A 19,078-nucleotide genomic window follows, 5' to 3' on the forward strand; every position below is an offset into this window, starting at 1 on the left:
CAGGCAAGAGGACCTAGTCCTCAAAGCACAGGCTCTGTATTCAAATGTCACGGTGCAAGCTATCTTTAGTAGGTCATGTCACCTAACCATGCCTCGTCCCATCATCTCCCATCCACTGACCGGCACCCACCTTCATGCTTGCTATAAGCTTAAAAACTCCATGTAAACGGTTTATAGTTGTATCCAGTAATTGTCTAATTGCTTAAAATATGGGTTACCATTGTGCTGTGTTAGCCAGCCTACACATAATTCTAGTGCTGTCTCCGATGAACTGTGACCACTGACGACCGTTTTCCTTTGCGACACTTTCGAGTTCCCTTTTTATGGTAAAGAAAGGTGAAGTAAAGACTTAAGTGGTTTGCTCAAGATGATACCGAGGGCATGATCTACTCACAGAAAGCCCGATAATGACTCAGGCCTCCTGAGAACTTCGAAGGACTTGAGGGAACACTTTTAGGTGATAAGGCTCGAGAGCACCCTAAAGCACTTTGAGAACCCACACATTCATGTTGTTAAAGGTAACTTGGAAGATTCTAGTAACGACGGAGAGTTAATTACCATTGTAATTCAGAGTGGTGTTTGTTTATTTGTTTCCTATTACCTAAAATGCCAATTAAATTACATGAAAACTGAGGTACCTGTCACTGAATGATGATTCTAAGATGGTTAATGTTAGAGAAGGGTAGAGATTCTGAAGAGAGTGGACAGAGGAACTTACACTTCTAAGAAATTAATATAAGGTACATATGCTCAAAGACATATCTATTAAGGAACCCTCGGAGTACAGCCTAAGTTCTTGCTGGCACAGCCAAAGAGGGCTGCTGGTCTATGTGAAATAAAAGCAAGGTTAGTGGGAATCTCTCTAGCCCACCTAAGACCATGAGCCTTGCCTGGCCATCACCAGTGTCCTCGTATAGACTCTGGTTCACCAACATCCATATGAGAAGAAACTGGCTTCTGAAGCATGTTTTCCTCAGTGGGAGCAAAAGTGTGTTCTAATTGTCAGGATCCTTAGAAATAGGTCCTCTGCCCCACAGCAGGTCTGTTTGTGTTGGTTTGATTCCATTGTCTTCTTCACTGACAGACTAGAGTTATTCAAGGCATCACTATTTTCTATTAAAAAAAAAAAAAAAAAAACAAGCAGCAGATTGGAAGTAATTACTGTTTCGTGCCTCCCCAGATTTCTTTCTCAGAATCAATGTGCAGGTGAGATATTGGGGCTCAGGGTATGGACTCACAGTGCTGTTCCCCTTGGAGAAGCTAGCAAGCCAACTCCCACCTCTACCATGTTTAACGTGACAGGCGTGATTGACAGTCTCTATGTGAGCCAAGCATCTAAGGATCCAAATGCTCCCAACTCCAGCCTGACTGAGGCCCAGTCTCAAAAAATGATGAGTTGCTTTTTTAAAATTAGGATATTATTCTAAACATTTCCCAAAGAAACTGGCAGAATCAAACAGTGACTACCTCGGAGTCTGTTATTAATGCTAGTTTACAGTAATATCATCAGAGGAACACAAAGATCTGCCGAAGTTGTGTTTAACTGTGTGGCTTAGAAAGGTACACAGTCTGAGGTGAGGTGATTCCTGCCTTAGAAATGCTGAACTTCGTAGCACAGCGCTTTACTCACGGAGGAGTGAAATGGCTTAATTCTTTTTCATATGAAATGCGTACCAATGTTTTCAGTGTTCATTTATCTTCATGACCAAGAGTAAAGGGGGGGGGGGAGGAGTAATGGAAGAAGAGGTAGTGTTGTTCAAGTGGAGTCAAAGCCTCAAGTCCCACTATCTGATCTGATAGCAGTTAGGAAAGACTTAGATGAGGAAAGGGAGTTACATTGGAAGGAAGTATATTTTAGACAAAAACCCAGTTTCAAGCATAGTCTCGCTGTAAGAGTAGTGGTATTGATGCAGTGCATTTGAACTTAGTGGTTGTTAGGGAAACCCAGGGATCGTGCATCCTCTGTTTTCCTATGGTTGAACGAAACAAGATTCAGAGTAGTGTTTTTTGGTTTGATACTAATTTTTACAGGTTAAATTACTACATGACTTTGTGGTTTTAGGTTATACATGAATAGAAATCTTGAAAAAATCTCCCTGTATCAATGAGAGCACATACCTGTAATTCCAGAAAGTTGAAAGCCTTGCTTCAAGCTGGGCTTGAATCATCAGTGACCCCCATCCTCCTCAACCACACAGCCTTGCCGACCCCTAGACTCAGTAAGACCAGATTACTTAGAATCCACTTAGTTCAGAGTCTACTGACAGATTTTCAAAGTATTCCTCTGGTCAGTCTTGCAGATCAATTTGTCAAAAAATACAAAAACCAAATTCAATAAATATATATTTGGATTGTCCTAAATTTTATGCCTATTAAAATTTCTTTACTATTTATTGCTGATATATGCTATATATTTATGTATATTACATGTATAATATAGCTTGTATCATAATACATACTATTCTATATATTATATATGATATATAACTTTATATATAATATGTACAATTATATATACATATTTAAATATATATAGTTAAGAACCATTCTTTTGTATATAAGCTTCACAATCTTTAGTGTCGATTACCCACCATGAAGATGATGATACATGACATCTCCAGGGAAACTCTTTTTATATACTTCCAAGTCTATAGAGACTTCAAAACTTCTGACTCTGCTCATCACACACTTGTAGACAGTTGCATGTGTTTGGGGCTTCATATAAATGGAGTCACACAATATGTACTTTTTTGTGTATGTGGCTTCTTTATTCCCACAGTATGATAGTCGTCCACAATGCCTGTGCATATTAGTGGCTTGCATATTTTGTGGCTGTATCTAACTCACTTTTATGAATTATGATGCCTTTTCCCCCTGATTTTCCTGGCTGTTGCTATCCTGAGGTGCTATATAAGGAAGTAACACTGTCCACTGTAGTGCATACAATTAAGAGTAGAGTTTGTGTCTTTTACTTTAAATTTGTCTTCCTTCTTAGCTGTAGGACATAGTCTAGCCTTTGTAAGTCTACAAAAGAACCAACACACTATGTGCCTTTAAGCCTGTGTGAGTGGCAGACTCTACAGCTCTCCGTTGTCCACTAGCATAGAAACACCTCCCAAGGCTCATTCTCCAGGGGCCTTTGAACCTAACTTTTCCTCTCTAGTTTCCTGTGGTTAGATTTCTACAATTCACCACCCCGCCCCAGTTGAAATAATTTAACAAATTAAAATTTCCATATACAAACTAAGGAATTTTAGATTAGATTTTTTTTGAAAGATTGTAGAAGGATGGAAATATTCTACCCAGCCTCATTCCCACAACACAGCCTGTACCAAAGGGGGAAACACCTGAAGGACAACAAATGCATTCATCTCCATGGTAGTAAGATCAAATCAACAAACAACACGGGGGTTTTCATTTGCTATCTTTGTAAATATTTAAAATTGTCAACATATCAAATACTGGTAATGGAGAGGAAAAAGAGCAGGGTCTCTCATATATTGCTAGGATCTGTGCATAAATGGTGTGTCATACTAGCAGCCATTTGGGTTTCAGTAGGACTGTGAGTAAGTAGTCACAGTCAGGGATTCAAAGCTTCCACTTACTAGCATGTCCTAGAGAAACTCTCCTCAATATCACCAAGGATGTGGAATGCAGCAGTCAGTATGGAGAAGCATCTGTACTTCTTTGATTCATGTAAGACAATGCTTTGCAACGCCGTGTGGTGGAGAATGGAGGTGGATAGGTGCTCAGACGAAACACAGTTAGCCTTATGTGTGTGCACAACCTGCACACGGGCAGCCACAGGTTTCTACTACCTCAGCTGGAGTCTGTGCACTAGATCGTGTCTGCGCCTCATGCAGAGATGGTGTTAAATCAGCAATACCCATGTATTTAGTTACTTGTTTGTTTTTTTGTTTGTCTGGTAAGCAGATGGAACACAGTCATGGAAGCAACGTCAAGCACTACAGAAAAGTATAAGACGATTTTCAAGAAACCTCTTACCTAACGGTCTGTAAAATATTGTTCTTCCAGTTTCCTTGGCCATGGGGGTATTGTGATATTGCTCTTGTCTTCAGATAGCAATGAGCACTCCAGATGAAAAGGAGCAGCATCCTCACGATCCTAGGAATTCACTCTTGAAAACTCCATCAGTGATTCTGACAGACTTTCAAATTAGCTGAGATATCTTCCAGTGAAATCTACCCTGTACATTCCAAGAATCATCTTGCTTAATTTTGCTGGTTGCTACCAGCATAATTCCTTAACATGACGACGACGGTTTGTTTTGATTCTATCCATCTACTCCTTTCCCTTCCAGCTTCACTCACCACATTTCTTCACGTCAATTTTTTTTTTTTTACTTTTCCACATACATAGTAAAGTTTTACTGATTAGAAGACTTTATTAATAATGTATTAACAAACTATTAATAATCTGATTATTTTGTGGATGAACCCCATAAGCCTATACACAATAAATATTTTGCTAGCTAAATATGCTACCTTTACTAGCCAATATAATGCTTTATTTCAAGATGTAAATTCCTGCATTTGTATCAAATAACATGAAGCCCATGTCTACTGCAATCTATGCAACTCAGTTCAATCCTGTTGTTAAAACAAATGGATAGTCAAAGAAAATTGCTATCATCAATCTCTGAAGGAGAAATGTACTTGAATTAATTGTCCAGTCCAGATTATAGTGAAGATCAATAAACTACTTCCCAAGTTCTTTACTACCCAAACCATAGAATGGCAAAAAAAAAAAAAAAAAAAAAAAAATGAAAATGAGTAAAATAAACCTAGATGCAGCCGGTGTGGTTAAAAGAAAAGACATTGGAAAGAAAAGCAAGATGTATTTTGCTAAGACTGGGACTAAGAAAACACATAGTTTAAAACAGTACCTAAGCCATAAAAACAATGGTTACACAGCAATTCAATTTTGATCAGAAACATTGTTTCCTCCATAATCCTAAAGATAAATTTGGCTACTTAAAAAAAGTTCCTATTTGAGGCAAGAGCCTTGTAGCCGCCCTCTGATTTCTTAGTCAATAAATCTAAAGTGATAGGAATTAACTTGCCTTAGTTGCACTTTTTGAGGAGACTATATAAATTTACACAAATGTGTGCACGTGTGCATGTGAGTGTACATGTACATGTGGACATGTGTGTGTGTGTGTATGTGTGTGTGGTGTCAAAGGGCAGCTTGTACCTTATTACACTTAAGTGCATCAGGAGAGATGCCCCACCTGATCACTCTTGCCTTGGTAAACTCTTTTTTTGTCCATAGACTTGGTTTCAGGCACCCACCGTGAACCCCACACCTGTTTTCCTGCTCCCTGTTCTTCCCCAGAACTGTCTCTGTCTTAGCCTTCCTTCTAGGGTCTGAAATGATTCCTGTGCCCAGTGGCTTCTTCGTCTGGTCTCCAGGTGCTTCAGGGAGTGTATTCACTGCTGCATCCTGTAGCTCTGACAACTGAACTTAGAGCCTTGCGCACCCCTCTAGTCTATATTCCTGGCCTCCCTCTTCTTTTAAGCCAGTTTACACAAGGTTAATCCTGTTTGCTCAAAGGAGTTCTGACACAGTCTAAAAGGCAATGTGCCTGTAACTACTGCTACATCTTCTATTTAACTCACTGATACCTGGTTGATTCAGCAGTTCTCTCTCTCTCTCTCTCTCTCTCTCTCTCTCTCTCTCTCTCTCTCCCTCTCCCTCTCCCTCTCCCTCTCCCTCTCCCTCTCCCTCTCCCTCTCCCTCTCCCTCTCCCTCTCCCTCTCCCTCCCTCTCCCTCTCCCTCTCTCCCTCTCCCCCTCCCCTCCCCCTCTCCCTCCCCCTCCCCCTCTCTCTCTCCACCTCCATGGAGCTTGCTCTTAGAGATGATATCACAGAAAGATTCTATGTGGAAACTTAACATCCAGTTCATTTCATCAGGTAGCAAGGACAGAGGCCCTGCTCATGGACCCCAGGGCAATTTCTACCTATAAATTATGGTTAATGGTGGCATTTTTCCTTTGAGGGTTTCTTAGATATTACATTAAAGGCTTATGATACCCAGTGCTACGAATGGGCTGACTACTGGGACTAAACAAAATGAGGCAAATCTTCTTTCGTGCTGGATTTAGTTTGTTTGCTTCCTGCCAGATTATTGCCGATCTGTAATGTCCCAATGTGCCTGTAAGTCTCTTAATAAAAAGATACTTGACAAATTTACCTGATGAAAACCAGGCAAATAGTATACCCAGAGTAATATGCCTCAGGATGTTCTTTGGGAAACCTCTATTTAATGAATGCTATGATGATGGTGATGATGATGGTGGTGGTGGTGGTGGTGATGGTGATGATGGTGATGATGATAGCAATAACAACAACAACAATAAGAAGAAACACATTCTGAACCAATATATGGGCACTAGTTCAACAGATATGGATGAACCTTAGGGTTATGCATTGTAGCTTCATATTTAAATGAAAATTGCTCTACCAATCACAAAACAAACAAAAATACTCAAGGCCTATGTTAGTGTAAATTTTTAAACCTCTTTGAACAAAGGAAATGATTTATTCTAAAGTGAACACTGTAAATATTGATCAAAAAATCATCTAGGCTTGGCATAATTAATTTTTATATATACTTCAGAAAGTTCTACTCACGAAGAGGGAGGGTCATTTGTAATTCTGCAGTATCTGATAGCAACTTCCTCCCGAACTTTGCAAATATTAAATAAACTGAAGGAAGGAGGAGCCAAAGGAGGAAGTAACTGAGCAGCATGGAAAGAGGAACAGTACTCAGCTGAAGACAGCTTGATAAAGGGTGACAGACAGAGCTGGACACTCCCAGGCTTCGTGCGAGTCCAACCGATTTAAAGTGCTTGGGTAATGGGAAGAGGTAAGAAATGAATTCATGTGTAACCAAGTAGTGACGTTTTGTTACATTAGAAACAACTTGTATGTTATTGTTGTTGTTCCTGGTGATGAAGGTGGTGTGTGTGTGTGTGTGTGTGTGTGTGTGTGTGTGTGTGTGTGTATGATTTTGACTTAGTCATAGCAGGGAAAGCAGTTTGCAAGTTGCTCGTGAGGTTGGTGCACCTAGGACCATGCTACACTAATAAGCCCTTTCCTCTGCCTGCCACTCTACCTGGTGGAAATATACTGTCTGCTTTGCAAGGTCTGCTCTACAAAGAACTTAATGATTTGAAGACAACTGAATAATTACTGGTCAGTTTGCAGAAACTTTCCAAAGTGAAAAAGAAAAAAGCTTCCAAGCTGGGCAGAGTGAACCTCATTGAGGTGTTATACTAAGATGCTTTATTATGATTTGAAATATGTCTTCATCTCTCCTTTTTATATCTCACAGGATTTTCTCCCATACCATGAGCTTGAAGACAGGGAAAAGATATGTTTCTTTGTTCTTTTGCTCAGTGAATATTCTTTGTGTGATTTTTTTTTCATATTAAAGGATGTCTGCTCTGAATAGAACTAAGATAAATTCTTTGAGAAACTAAGAGGGAGCCTCTTGCTTCTCTGCACCTGCCCAGGGGACAGCAGCCAGTCAAGCAGAAAACCCAATTCCGTTCTCTTGGAGGCATAGCACATTTCTAAAACACTGATGAATTCCACTCGATATTTGAGCTTTACTCTGGAAATGCATCTCACACATTCTGGATAACGTGTCCGTCATTATTTACGCTATGACATATTAAGACATATCCATTCTCATCTGCCCATAAAGGAAATGAGTCTCTGTTTGTAGAAATCATTAGACAAATGTCTGTACGTGGCCTTTGTGTCATGTCTGCCCTTGGAAGAGTGGGAGGACTTCATAGACTATAGCACTATTAATTTTCTAAGTTAGCATACACAATAGTGTATTTTAATATGACTTTTCATACCCATATCATTGCATCTTGCTCATACCTGCTTACTCTTACTGGCTACCACTATTCTGTATGCTACCTTTCTCATTTTAACTGTAGACAATAAAATGTGTTGGTTTTGACATAGGGTGTCATTCTGTATCCCATTTAGCCTCAGCTTCCATGTACCAGGATTACACAGGCATGGGCCACCATGAACAGCTCAGACTGCCAATACTCCATGGTGAATAAATAATTCTACACCCAGCCCCAGTGTACTCTGACCCAAGACCCCAAGGAACTTGAGAGATACCTGTATTGGGGGTGTTTGGCTCTAAATAGTTACCAAAGAGAGGTTATTATACACAAACTGCATGTGGTGCTCCATTTGTTTCTATAAAATGCAAGACTGAACATTTGTGGCTTGATATAATCTGACCTTGAACAGATTTCTAAGAAGTTGACATTAGAAATGTGCTCTCACTGAGGGCCGGGGACTGCTTTGTGGGTTTTTCGTTCTTCTTTCACTGTAGTGAGGCTAGAAATGGATCCCTCAGTCTATTAGCAGATATTCAGTGTATTAGCTCTCCTGTGCTTAGTACTAGTACTGGCGTCTAGGAGATAAATACAGCTAACTAGTTAGTGAGTTGTTACCTAGAATCCTCCACTTTCTCTTCTGTAAGGTGAGGGTACCAATAGTACCCCACACGAGAGCTGTAGGGTTAAGTGAGACAATCCACATGAAATTGTTTGAAAGCAAATTTAAGATATGCCCCTAATTAAATATTATTGACAGTGATGCTCAGTAGACAATAGCAAAAAAATACTATAATCACTATTGAACATACTGCCTGTCACTATTCCTGAGTCTCACTTGAAATGTATAGTAAGAATGCTTTGTGGCTAGAATCCCAGTAAAAAATTCTGCCTGATGGAATACTTTGTGTTTCTCTCCTTGCTACTTTAACGTATCAAGGGAACACTTCAAAATCACCTTAATTAAGTGTAAATCATTTGCTACATTTGTGATTAAAAATTTTTACAAAGATATTTTTGCTTCACTTAAAAAATTCTCTTAAGACTTCAGAATAATCGACACACCCTTTAAAATCTCTCCTCTTAAAGCGTCGGTTAAACAGTTAGTGGGTGAATTTGGAAGTCACTTAAAAATGCCCTCTTTTGAGCAACAATACCAACCAACCAGAGCTCCCAGGGTCTAAATCACCAGCCTGGGAGCACATAGGGAGGGGCCCATGGCTCCACCTGTATATGTAGGGGAGGATGACAGTGTCAGGCACAGGTGGGTAAGGAAGTCCTTGTTCCAGTGAAGGCTGGACGCCCCAGTGTGGGGGACGCCCCAGTGTTGGGAAAAACATGGGTGGGGAGGTAAGAGTGGGAGGGTGGGTGGGGGCATATCCTCATAGAAGCAGGAGGAGGGGGGATGGAATAGGGGTTCCTGGGTGGGGGACATCTGAAATGTAAATAAAATATCCAACAAAAATTTAAAATTTAAAAAAAAGAAAAAGAAAAAAAATGCCCTCTTTTATTCAAATAAATACTGACTGGGTTAATTTTCTGTGTTAGATGTCCTGATTCGCTCTAGGAATGTAAAGATGGAAAGAGCTGAGCCCTGCTCCCCTTTAGACCAGGTAGGAAGAAAGAATTTCCTTGCATTTAGGATACTATCCTCTGCTAGAGAATGGGCTAATTATTTTAAGGCTCTAGAGGGAGGAATGACTAGGGAGTTGGCACAGCCTCTGTCCACTCCAAAGGAGGATGGCAAGGCTTCACAGAGTGGCAGGAAACAGTGGACAGAGCATACATGGATAGTTTTATGGTGTTCCTCCTATGCTGGGAGAGCCTTATGTTTCACTTGAAAATCATCAACCAATACAAGCAACTACACTTGGGCAGGGGTAGATTCCTCACTCTCGTTTCAAAACAGCTTGTGTTATACTCAATATTAAAAGCAAGAACTAACAATACAGGCATGTTCAACACAGTTGGTATTTGTGATAAATTTAAAATCTCACGAGGTACTATGAATACAGTTAATATATTTTTGATTTATAGCAGGTTTCTGGACGGCACCTCCCTTTTCTTGAGGTTTCTGCTGTGCTGTTATTCTCGGCTCACCTCGGCTTCACTTGGTGGTTCACCAAGGGAAACGGAAGTGGAAAGGAATAAAATTCCTCCAATTCAGCTCCAGTGTACAAGGATGGTGATACAGTAAACGGTCACCGTCAGAGAGTGAATTTCTTCACTCTCAGGTCTAATTGCATCGGGACTTTGCCAGTAAGGTCCTTTGAGATCTGGAAAAAAAATGCCTAAAGGAAGCCTTCCAGCTTGGTTTTGAACCTCAACCACAACAGGCAACCAGAAACTGCCTCTGCTTGTGCCTGTGAATTGATTAACCACACCAAGCCGCTGAACAGCACTGTGCTGAAATGCTGAAAAGCTTTGCGAGTTGTACCGTGGGTGTGGCTGTCGGTGTTTCCCTACTCGTACTCTTGCTGGTCTGTGGGATTGGATGTGCTTGGCACTGGAATCACAGGGAAACCGCACCACTGCAACTTAACTTACCGAAGTTTATACAAAGAAGGAGCAGCAGGCATAAAGACTACACGAAAGCCGTCGGTTTGAGTGCCTATGTGACTAGCCTAAGCACTAAAACCTCAGTGGAGACCAAAGGCCACAAATCTACCTCCAAGAGAAATAGGATGCATGCCAACTATGAAAATGTGGAAGTGGGCCCTCCCCGCGCTGAAGGGGCAACTGAGAAGGCCCTGTACGAAAACACGGAGCCGTCTCACCTCGAGGAGCATGTCTACGGGAATCAAACGGACCCCCTCTATTATAACTTCCAGAAACCTAGTCTTCCTCCTCCTCAAGATGAAGACATATACATCCTTCCAGATTGCGACTAGCTTCTCGACAAACTGAGACTGGTTGCTAGAGGAAAAACGATCACCAGTCCTCTCTCTCTGAATGGACTGATACCATCATGATTAAACTATCCTGATGAAATCAGTGGTCTCTTTCCTATCACTACCCTTATACATCCTCACCAAGAGAACCATTGTAGACAAGTTCTAGAATGACCCCCCCCAACACATGTGCCCTGCCTTCAGTTAAATCTGTGCTGTATTATATTCATTTTTCTTTTGAAATATTTTCTGTAACAGCTTTCCTCCATCCCTTCCTCTACCATCTTTCGGGGCTCAGTATTATTGCAGTCTCCTGGCAGGTCATCCTTCTCCTGTGCTGAGGGGCTAACCCAAGGCCTTTGACATGCCAGGTAAGTGCTCAACCACTGAGCCATATCTCTAGCCTGGTCTTCTGAGTTACATCCAGTCAATAGCCTATGACACAGCAGGTTGATCTTCAGAAAACATTCCAGGTGCTCACGTCATTATTTTGTCAAAAAAAAAAATAATAATTTTTATGTTGTTTGCAAAAGTGTAAAGCTCAAATAGAATTCATGACTTTTTTAGTTACACTTTTCAGTTATTCCCCTCACCCCTCAGTTCTTTGCTTGCATCTGAGTCATCTCGAAGCTGCCAGTCCCCTCTCTCAACTCCACTGTGTGACTTGTCTGCCTCCCAAGCTGCCTCAGGTATTGATTTCTGCCAGTATCCCCCATTTCAAACCCATGTTTCCTCTTTTAGACCTTGCTGCCTGTTTAATTCTTTGAACATTTAAGGATATGAATGTTTTCTGTGTATTTTATTACTAATGTAATATGAAGATGCCTTCAGTAGCAGTTAAACAGAGACGAAGTGGTGCCTAGTTAATACTTTTAGACCCAGAGACATCATCTGAAGAACTAAAAGCTTGGCTAATTGAAAAAAAATATTAATCTTACAGTTTGTCAAGTAGTTTTGAGAAAAACTAATAAATTTACTAATTCTAAATCTATCTCATAAATTTTGTTGAATATTTTCTAATTCTCTCTCTCTCTCTCTCTCTCTCTCTCTGTGTGTGTGTGTGTGTGTGTGTGTGTGTGTGTGTGTGTGTGTGTGTGTGTGTTATTGCACTGGGAAGTTGGGAGATGAGGAATGGAAGTATAAGCAAGCAAGGAAAGAAAGAGACAGAGGGAGAGGGAGAGGAGGGGAGAGAGGAGAAAGGGAAGGAGGGAGAGACAAGAAAGGAGACAAATCCTTAATATATACTTTCTACACACAAAGCAAGGACAATAGATACATACTAAGTTTATTATGAATCTCTAAACACTGCCTTTTATAGGATGCTCTGAACTACTTGGCCGGCCAGGTACCCAGATGACTTCTGCTTTTGCCAGGTAAATCTTTACTGAGCTTTGCTGATAGAAAGTTTTCATAGAACAGAAGTCTGAAAAAAAAATGTTTTTTTCTTGTCTTCTCTGCAGAACAAAATGCAAACATATGATTGACTCCAGCAAACTGTTGGCAGTTTCTAATCTCTCCCAGTCTTATCCCTCCATTAGAGGTCCCTTTGGGGACCTCTTCTGGGGGTTCCTTAGAACCAGAGGACCAGCTTTCAGATTCCCCCCGGGGGTATCATTAAGAGACAAGAGCCATTCTGAGTTCTAGGGACCAACTGTGCCGGACTCTGAAATTCAGATCTTAGTTCCAAGTTTATAAATATCTGCAGTTACCGTCTTTATGTTCTGAGGCATATGATGTCCCACGAGTTATCTGTCCCCATATAAGTGTGTGTGAGTGTGTGAGTGTGTGTTTGTGTTGTATGTATATGGATGAGTGCATATGTATGTGCATGCACATGTGTGTATGTGCATGTGTGTGTACATGTGCATATGTATATGCTTGTGTATATATGCATTTGTGTGTGTGAGTATGTGTCTATGTGTGTGAGAGTCTGTGTGTGTGTGTGTGAGCAGTACCTGTTCAATTATGTATATTACATTCTTTCTCTTAGACTGAAACACAGTCCTTCCCCAATTAGACTCCATTATCATGATTCCATGAGAGATAAAGATGAAAAAGTTGTTTACATCTATGTAGGATAACATTTTACAATTGTTCTTTTACTATTAGAAGATACAATTACCTGCTACAATAAAAAGAGAAAAGAAACTGAGGCAGAGGAGAAGAGATAACTGTAGTAAATTCACCGAGTGTGATTTATCTGTGGTCTTATAACACATGAAGGTGTGGTGACATCCTGTGACTTACAGCAATCATTAGTTAAAGCATATATATGGAAAGTCTGCTTCCAGCATCTAGCAACAGTGAGCATATGGCTTATAGACTTTGCTCTCTGTTTTATGTCTTACTTCCTAACTCATTATTGATCCCTACAATAAGAAAAGCCTTGCTTATGCCACCATTAGCCTTAGATTACAGCCTCTGCTTACTGCTTAGGCTAGAGAGTAAGGGTGAGGACCACTAGGCACTTGAGTCAAGGTGACAGTTAAGATACTGGGTTCTTTGCAAAATAGGTAAGAGAAAGAAACCAAGTAGAAGGAGATGATTTTATTGACATTGTAACTGCCCAGAGCAGTAGTTCTCAACCTTCCTAATGCTGTAATCATTTGATACAGTTTCTTACGTTGTAGTGTCCCCCAAACATAAAATTATTTCCCTTGCTACTTTATAACTGTCATTTTGCTAATGTTATGAATCATAGTGTGAACGTCTGCATTTTCTGGTGGTCATAAGTGACTTAGTGAAAGTGTAATTCAACCACCAAAGGGATTGAAACCCACAGTTTGAAAACCCCCGGCCTAGACATTTGTACTTCCTTTAAATTCTTATGCTGAAACTGTATCTCCAATACCATGAAGTTCGGATGTGGGTCTTTTGGGCCGTGATTAACTTTAGATGTGGTCAGATGAGAAAGGAGCCCTCCTGGTTAGAACAGTGCCTTTACAAGAAGAGACCAGAGAGCTGCTGACTTGTCTTAGTGGCACAGTGCTTGCTGGGTATTTGTGAAGCCTTGTGTTCAATCCAGTATGTAGATGGACGAACAAGGAAGTAGAGAAAGAAGGATGAGGAAGATGATGAGAGAAGAATGGAGAATCTTCTCCCTCTTTCTCCACATCTCTTCTCTTTATTATGAGAATATTGGGAGGTGGAGAGCCCTTGTCAATACTAGTGCTTTGATACTGAATGTCTCAGCCTCAACGACTGTGAGAAATACATATGTGTTTTAGCCCTCCATTCTGTGACAGTTTGTTATAACTATGAAAGCACACACTTTGGAGACATCTATACCATAGCACTTAGGCTCTTTTCTTTTTTCTTTTTAATTCAGTGCATAGGTTGAACATCTATTTTTAAGTGCTTATTTTATCCTAAGGTCTGGGGGCATTGTACTTTTGATCTTTGTGCTTCTCTTCCAGGATTTCTTTAAAACATCTCACAACCATTCTAACTGGCTCTTTATGAGTTTTTCTTTGTTTCTCACCCTTTCTATAAACATAGGCATTGGAATGGAAACTCTCCTGCTCCATGCTCTTTCTAAATCACTTGACCAAGATAGCTAACCTTTTGTTTCTAGTTGGTGCTTTTGAAACATCTGATACTCAATACGATCCAAATTAGTAGATTAAGGGTAAGTATTTGGAGATCACTCAGAGATAGGTATGGATGTACTTGGAATGAAAGACCCAGAGAGGAAAGGAAGGTATCCACCATCCTGGTTACTTGCTAATGACTTAAAAATCTGACAGTCAAAAGTGTTTCAATCTCAAACACCTGTAACCTATCATGATAGGGATGTACCATCTTCTCAGTCTCCCTGTCTTCAGCAGCAACATCTGACTCAAGGGGAAAAAAACCCTTTGGCTCAGTAATCCCCTGACATGAACCAAGAAAACTTCACAGTGTGTCTCTTGTTTTTGTTGCCTCTGAGTGAAGAGTTCTGAAATACATGACAGTGGGCATAATAGAGGGAAAGAGTCAGAGCAGATTAGGCACTGGCTAAAGAACTTGTTTGAAAACAGATGCCTGGCATGACCCTGTGGTTTCTTTCACTTCATTCAACACTTTAATTTACAACATACTTAACCCCTCCTTAGAATAGCCACATTGAACTGGGCTTAACATCAATCATAAGAATAAATAGTTTTAAAAGAACTGCATCAGGAACTTAAGAATTTGTGAATATACAGTGAGTGGTTATTAAGTTATACTTTCTTGAAAGACAGGATGACATCTTGAGTAGATTATATCTTAGTTGTAATTACATTTTGAATCAAGGGCCCTTTATATTCCTCCATTGGATGGACATGAAGGTATTGGACATCGAAGGCATGAATATTCTAAATGACTTTAATGACCAAATAGAATGAAGAAATTTTAAATCATACAGTAAATATCAATCAATTGTCTAAGACCTGAAAGTGTTCTGGGGCATCAGTAGTAGAGAAGGATGGGGAAACATAATGTCTCAGCAGTCACATGGCTCATAAATGACAAAGGCATGTCCATAACAATGCTATTAAAAGGTCTCATGATACTGGTCTGATAGAAAAGCACATGGTGTAATGGGAGAGTGGAGCCAGGCTTGGGCTAGGAAAGCTGTCCTCTAGACAGACCAGGACAAATAAGAGATAAGCTCACAGAGGCCCAGGAAATGATGTCACTGGAAGCCTCCTTCCTGAGCTAGCTCTTATCGTGTCAGAAAGTGCTATAAGCCTGCTTAGGCAAGATATCACCAATGGTGCAATAGAGGTACTCGTATCTTTGCAGCAAATGACAGCTATCTAATTAGATACAATACTCACTCAATTAGAGGGAGTCTGTGCCTAGTAGTAAAATTCAAGCCTCAAATCTGTGGCTGAAGATGTTGTAGACCCTAGAAAAGTATGTACTTCTATAAACCATATTTCTTCAGTAATATGGTTTCCATCTGCCTTCTAAAATATTCATCTTTGTATCCATAGATAAACTCAACTCTCACATCTCATCAAAGATGCTTCCTTTTGTAGCAGGAAGAGACTACTAAAACCACAACTGGCCAAACTGCAGAAAATAAGTGACTATGGGGTACCCAAGCCCAAATGGAACATCTGTAAACAGAATCCTTACACTTAAAGTTCAGGCAAAAGCTTGGAAGGAGGAGGTGAGGCAGAAAAAACTGTAACAACCTAAGGATCATCACGGCTGTTTCATCTTACATTCTTTTAGACAGGACAGGGATGCTGTCCCCAGGAACTCTCAACATTATGATTCTCTACAAAAGACCTGGAAAGACCACAATGGACACACAAACGTGGATGGAGGAAAATTCCACAAGATTCCACACTATGGCTGTTCACAGAGGAGAAACAAGTTTGCTATTTTTTCTATTTTTTCTAAGAGATGAGACCTTAATCTTAAGAAGTCAACCTTAAAAACATGCAAAGAAGAGCAACATTAACTGGACTCAGTAAGACAGACAGACAGACATATAATATAGATAGATAGAAAATGGATGGATGGATGGATGGATGGATGGGTGGATGGATGAGCAGATGGATGGATGGGTGGATAGATAAGACATACAGATAGACAATAGATAGATGATAGATGGATGGATAGATGGTACATAGATGATAGAAAGATAAATACAGAAGAAGAGGTCATACATTCAAATGAAAGTTGTTGGGGCCACATGGGGGGACTTAGAGAGAGAAAGGATGTACATACTTACATTTGAAATTCTCAAATTAAAATAAAAATAAAACAGAATAAGAGAGGTCAGCATATGCAGTCCTGGAGCAGAAGATGTCTGAAAGAAACAGAGCAGTGCCATGCATGGTGAAAGGGAGAGGCAAGAGGGGACAAAGCAAAGGCCACATGTAAGACTGTCTGGTAACTCACAAACATTGTAACCTAGCACATCTGTTACCTTTGTTGTTAAAAATACAGCGTTGGAGGCAGAAATGACACAGATTTAAAACTGCTTTTAAAAACAATAAAATAAATAAATAAATAAATAAATAAATAAATGCATATGGTATTAGAAACAAAAATCTCTAAGCTTTAGTACAGTATGAAAGACTGTAGTTGAGAATATGGGACTTAATTTCTCAAAGCACAGGCCTAAGACTTAGAAGATAAACAGGGTTTCCGGACATTTTAATGAAGCCTGCAGTTTTTAATCTAAATTCAGCTCCCATAGTTTCACATTTGAGGATTCCTAGAGATAGAAATTAAGCAAATGAGAGATGCACAAACAAAAGGGAGCAGGAGGATGGTAAACTGCCACGCAATCAAGCTCAATGGAGGTGTGACTGCAGCTATTGACCTCCACTGTTGCCATGGAAACAACAGTTCTGTCTCTGTCTGCTGATGTGGTTTCCCCCTTTGAAGGCTAGATTGGCTTTAGTGAATAGTTGAGGCTGAAAATGAAGGAAGTTGGGCTGTCTTTTTGACATATGTTCTCTAAATCCTTGTTAGTAACAGAGACTATGTCTACTGGGGTATTTGATTCCCCAGAATCCTAATACCTGTCAAAAGCTCAAGGCTGAAACTCAGTAAATGGCTGTTGTTTATCAGGTCCGATTCTCAGCTTTACTCTGTGTTGGGCTTATATTTTAATTGTAAGCAAAAGCTAGAATTTGAGAGGGAAAAATAAGTCTCATACCTTAGCATATGATCTTTTAAAGTATATCAGGATATCTGAAAACCCATCAAACAAAGGTGTGTCTGGCTTTTCTCAGTACGAATTTCGGAGAAGACTCCAGACAATATCAGGGAGATGCCTATTATCTGTGTGGCTTCTGTGTCCTCTCACCATAGGGAGTGACTTTCTTTCGCCTACTACAACCATGACTCTAAAACTCTTATAATGAAAATTTAACCAAAGCTCTCAGAATGAAGAGAAATAATAGAGGCAGTATTCAAACCCAGTTGTCCCAGTGAGTACCTCACTCAGGATATTTCATTAGTCTGAGCAGATGATAATACCCTCTATTGTGGCATTATAGAACTTCGGGTTTTCTTTAAAACTACTTTGAAGCTGTCTGAATGAAACTTTCCCATTTTATAAACAAGAACAAGCTTAGAAACTTTATTTACCTTCCCCATGGTTTCACAGAGAATTAAGAATCAATCAGGACCAGAATTCGGGGCTCTGAGCTCCCAGGTGATTTTCAACATATCTTGTTTCTTTTCTACTGACTTTGGAATTATATTATACCTTCATATTTAATGGATATGGGTGTTTTGCCTGCATGTGTGCCTGTGTACCACCTGCATGCCAGGTATCTACAGAGGTCAGCAAAGAGCGTTGGATCCCCTGGAACTGGAGTTACAGATGGCTGTGAGCTTCCATGTGGGTGCTAGGAATCAAAGTCTGATCCTCTACAAGAACAGCCAGTGCTCAGTGAGCATCAAGCCATCTCTCCAGCCCCTTGTTTGAGTTTACTAATTTTCGAGTTCCTCATAGAAGCATCTTCCTTAGATAATGATTGAACTAATAAACAATTCCTTGAACCCGTGCAGTTTTCCTGGGATTGCTAAGAAGAGCATGAATGAGGGGTTATTCACAAGGAGCAAGGGTACTTCAAAGGCAGCTGCATCACCAGAATGCACACCCCAACATGGGTCACAGCTTTCGTGAAACTGCAATCCTGCTCTCCAAAAGACTTGGAGGCAACACTCTGGTCTGAGCATCTGTCTTTCTGCAGTTTGGTTGCTCAGTCCCACCTGCAGCAGCTGTTTACTCCTCTTCTACGTCATGAGGGAAGCTCAGGAATCTTCCGGGTCTATTCTCCCAGAAACATGGTGACCTCTTTCCCTCCTGTCTATAACCTGAGCTACTTGTCTCCAGGAGAAAATGTTTCAACTTGGAGGGAGTGCTGCAGGACAATGCTGTACAAGATAGGCAGAGACAGATTGAAGAGCAAATTACACAGATTTCCTTTCCCTTTCCCTTTTCCTTTTCTTTTTCCTTTTCCTGCTGCAACCCATTCCGTATATACCTTCTTGTTCTCTTTCAAATTCTTAATCATGGGCACTTACGTGGCTGGAGGTCAGTTAAGAAGACAGTCAAGAGTGGAATGATGTACAACATGTCCTGTTCTGGTCATTATTTCTTAAAGCACAATCTTTTGTCACTATTTTCTCATCTGTCAGGATTTGTCTAGACCACGTCTACTTCAACTCAATTATCTGATAAGAAACATAACCAAGAGTACTGTTCTTAATGATAGCAGAGCGATCAGGCTGGAGCGCTGTGTTTATGACAATAGTGTTTTAACGAGAACACTGAGAGCATATTAGAATGAAGAA

General features: G+C 40.3%; 1 protein-coding gene across 1 annotated transcript; it reads left to right on the forward strand.

Annotated features, from left to right (window-relative positions):
- Positions 1 to 6,796: 6,796 nt before the first annotated feature.
- Gapt (GRB2 binding adaptor protein, transmembrane) lies at positions 6,797 to 11,714 on the forward strand. The gene is made up of 2 exons (XM_076916218.1): positions 6,797 to 6,889; positions 9,930 to 11,714. The coding sequence occupies exon 2, from the start codon at positions 10,304 to 10,306 to the stop codon at positions 10,781 to 10,783; it is 480 nt and encodes a 159-aa protein (XP_076772333.1). The 5' UTR covers positions 6,797 to 6,889; positions 9,930 to 10,303; the 3' UTR covers positions 10,784 to 11,714.
- Positions 11,715 to 19,078: the final 7,364 nt, after the last annotated feature.

This window comes from Arvicanthis niloticus, chromosome 19, assembly GCF_011762505.2.
Source record: "Arvicanthis niloticus isolate mArvNil1 chromosome 19, mArvNil1.pat.X, whole genome shotgun sequence".
NCBI lineage: Eukaryota > Metazoa > Chordata > Mammalia > Rodentia > Muridae > Arvicanthis > Arvicanthis niloticus.

Coding starts and splice junctions, on each gene's coding strand:
- Gapt (XM_076916218.1), top strand. CDS start 10,304: ATGCTGAAAAGCTTTGCGAGTTGTACCGTGGGTGTGGCTGTCGGTGTT.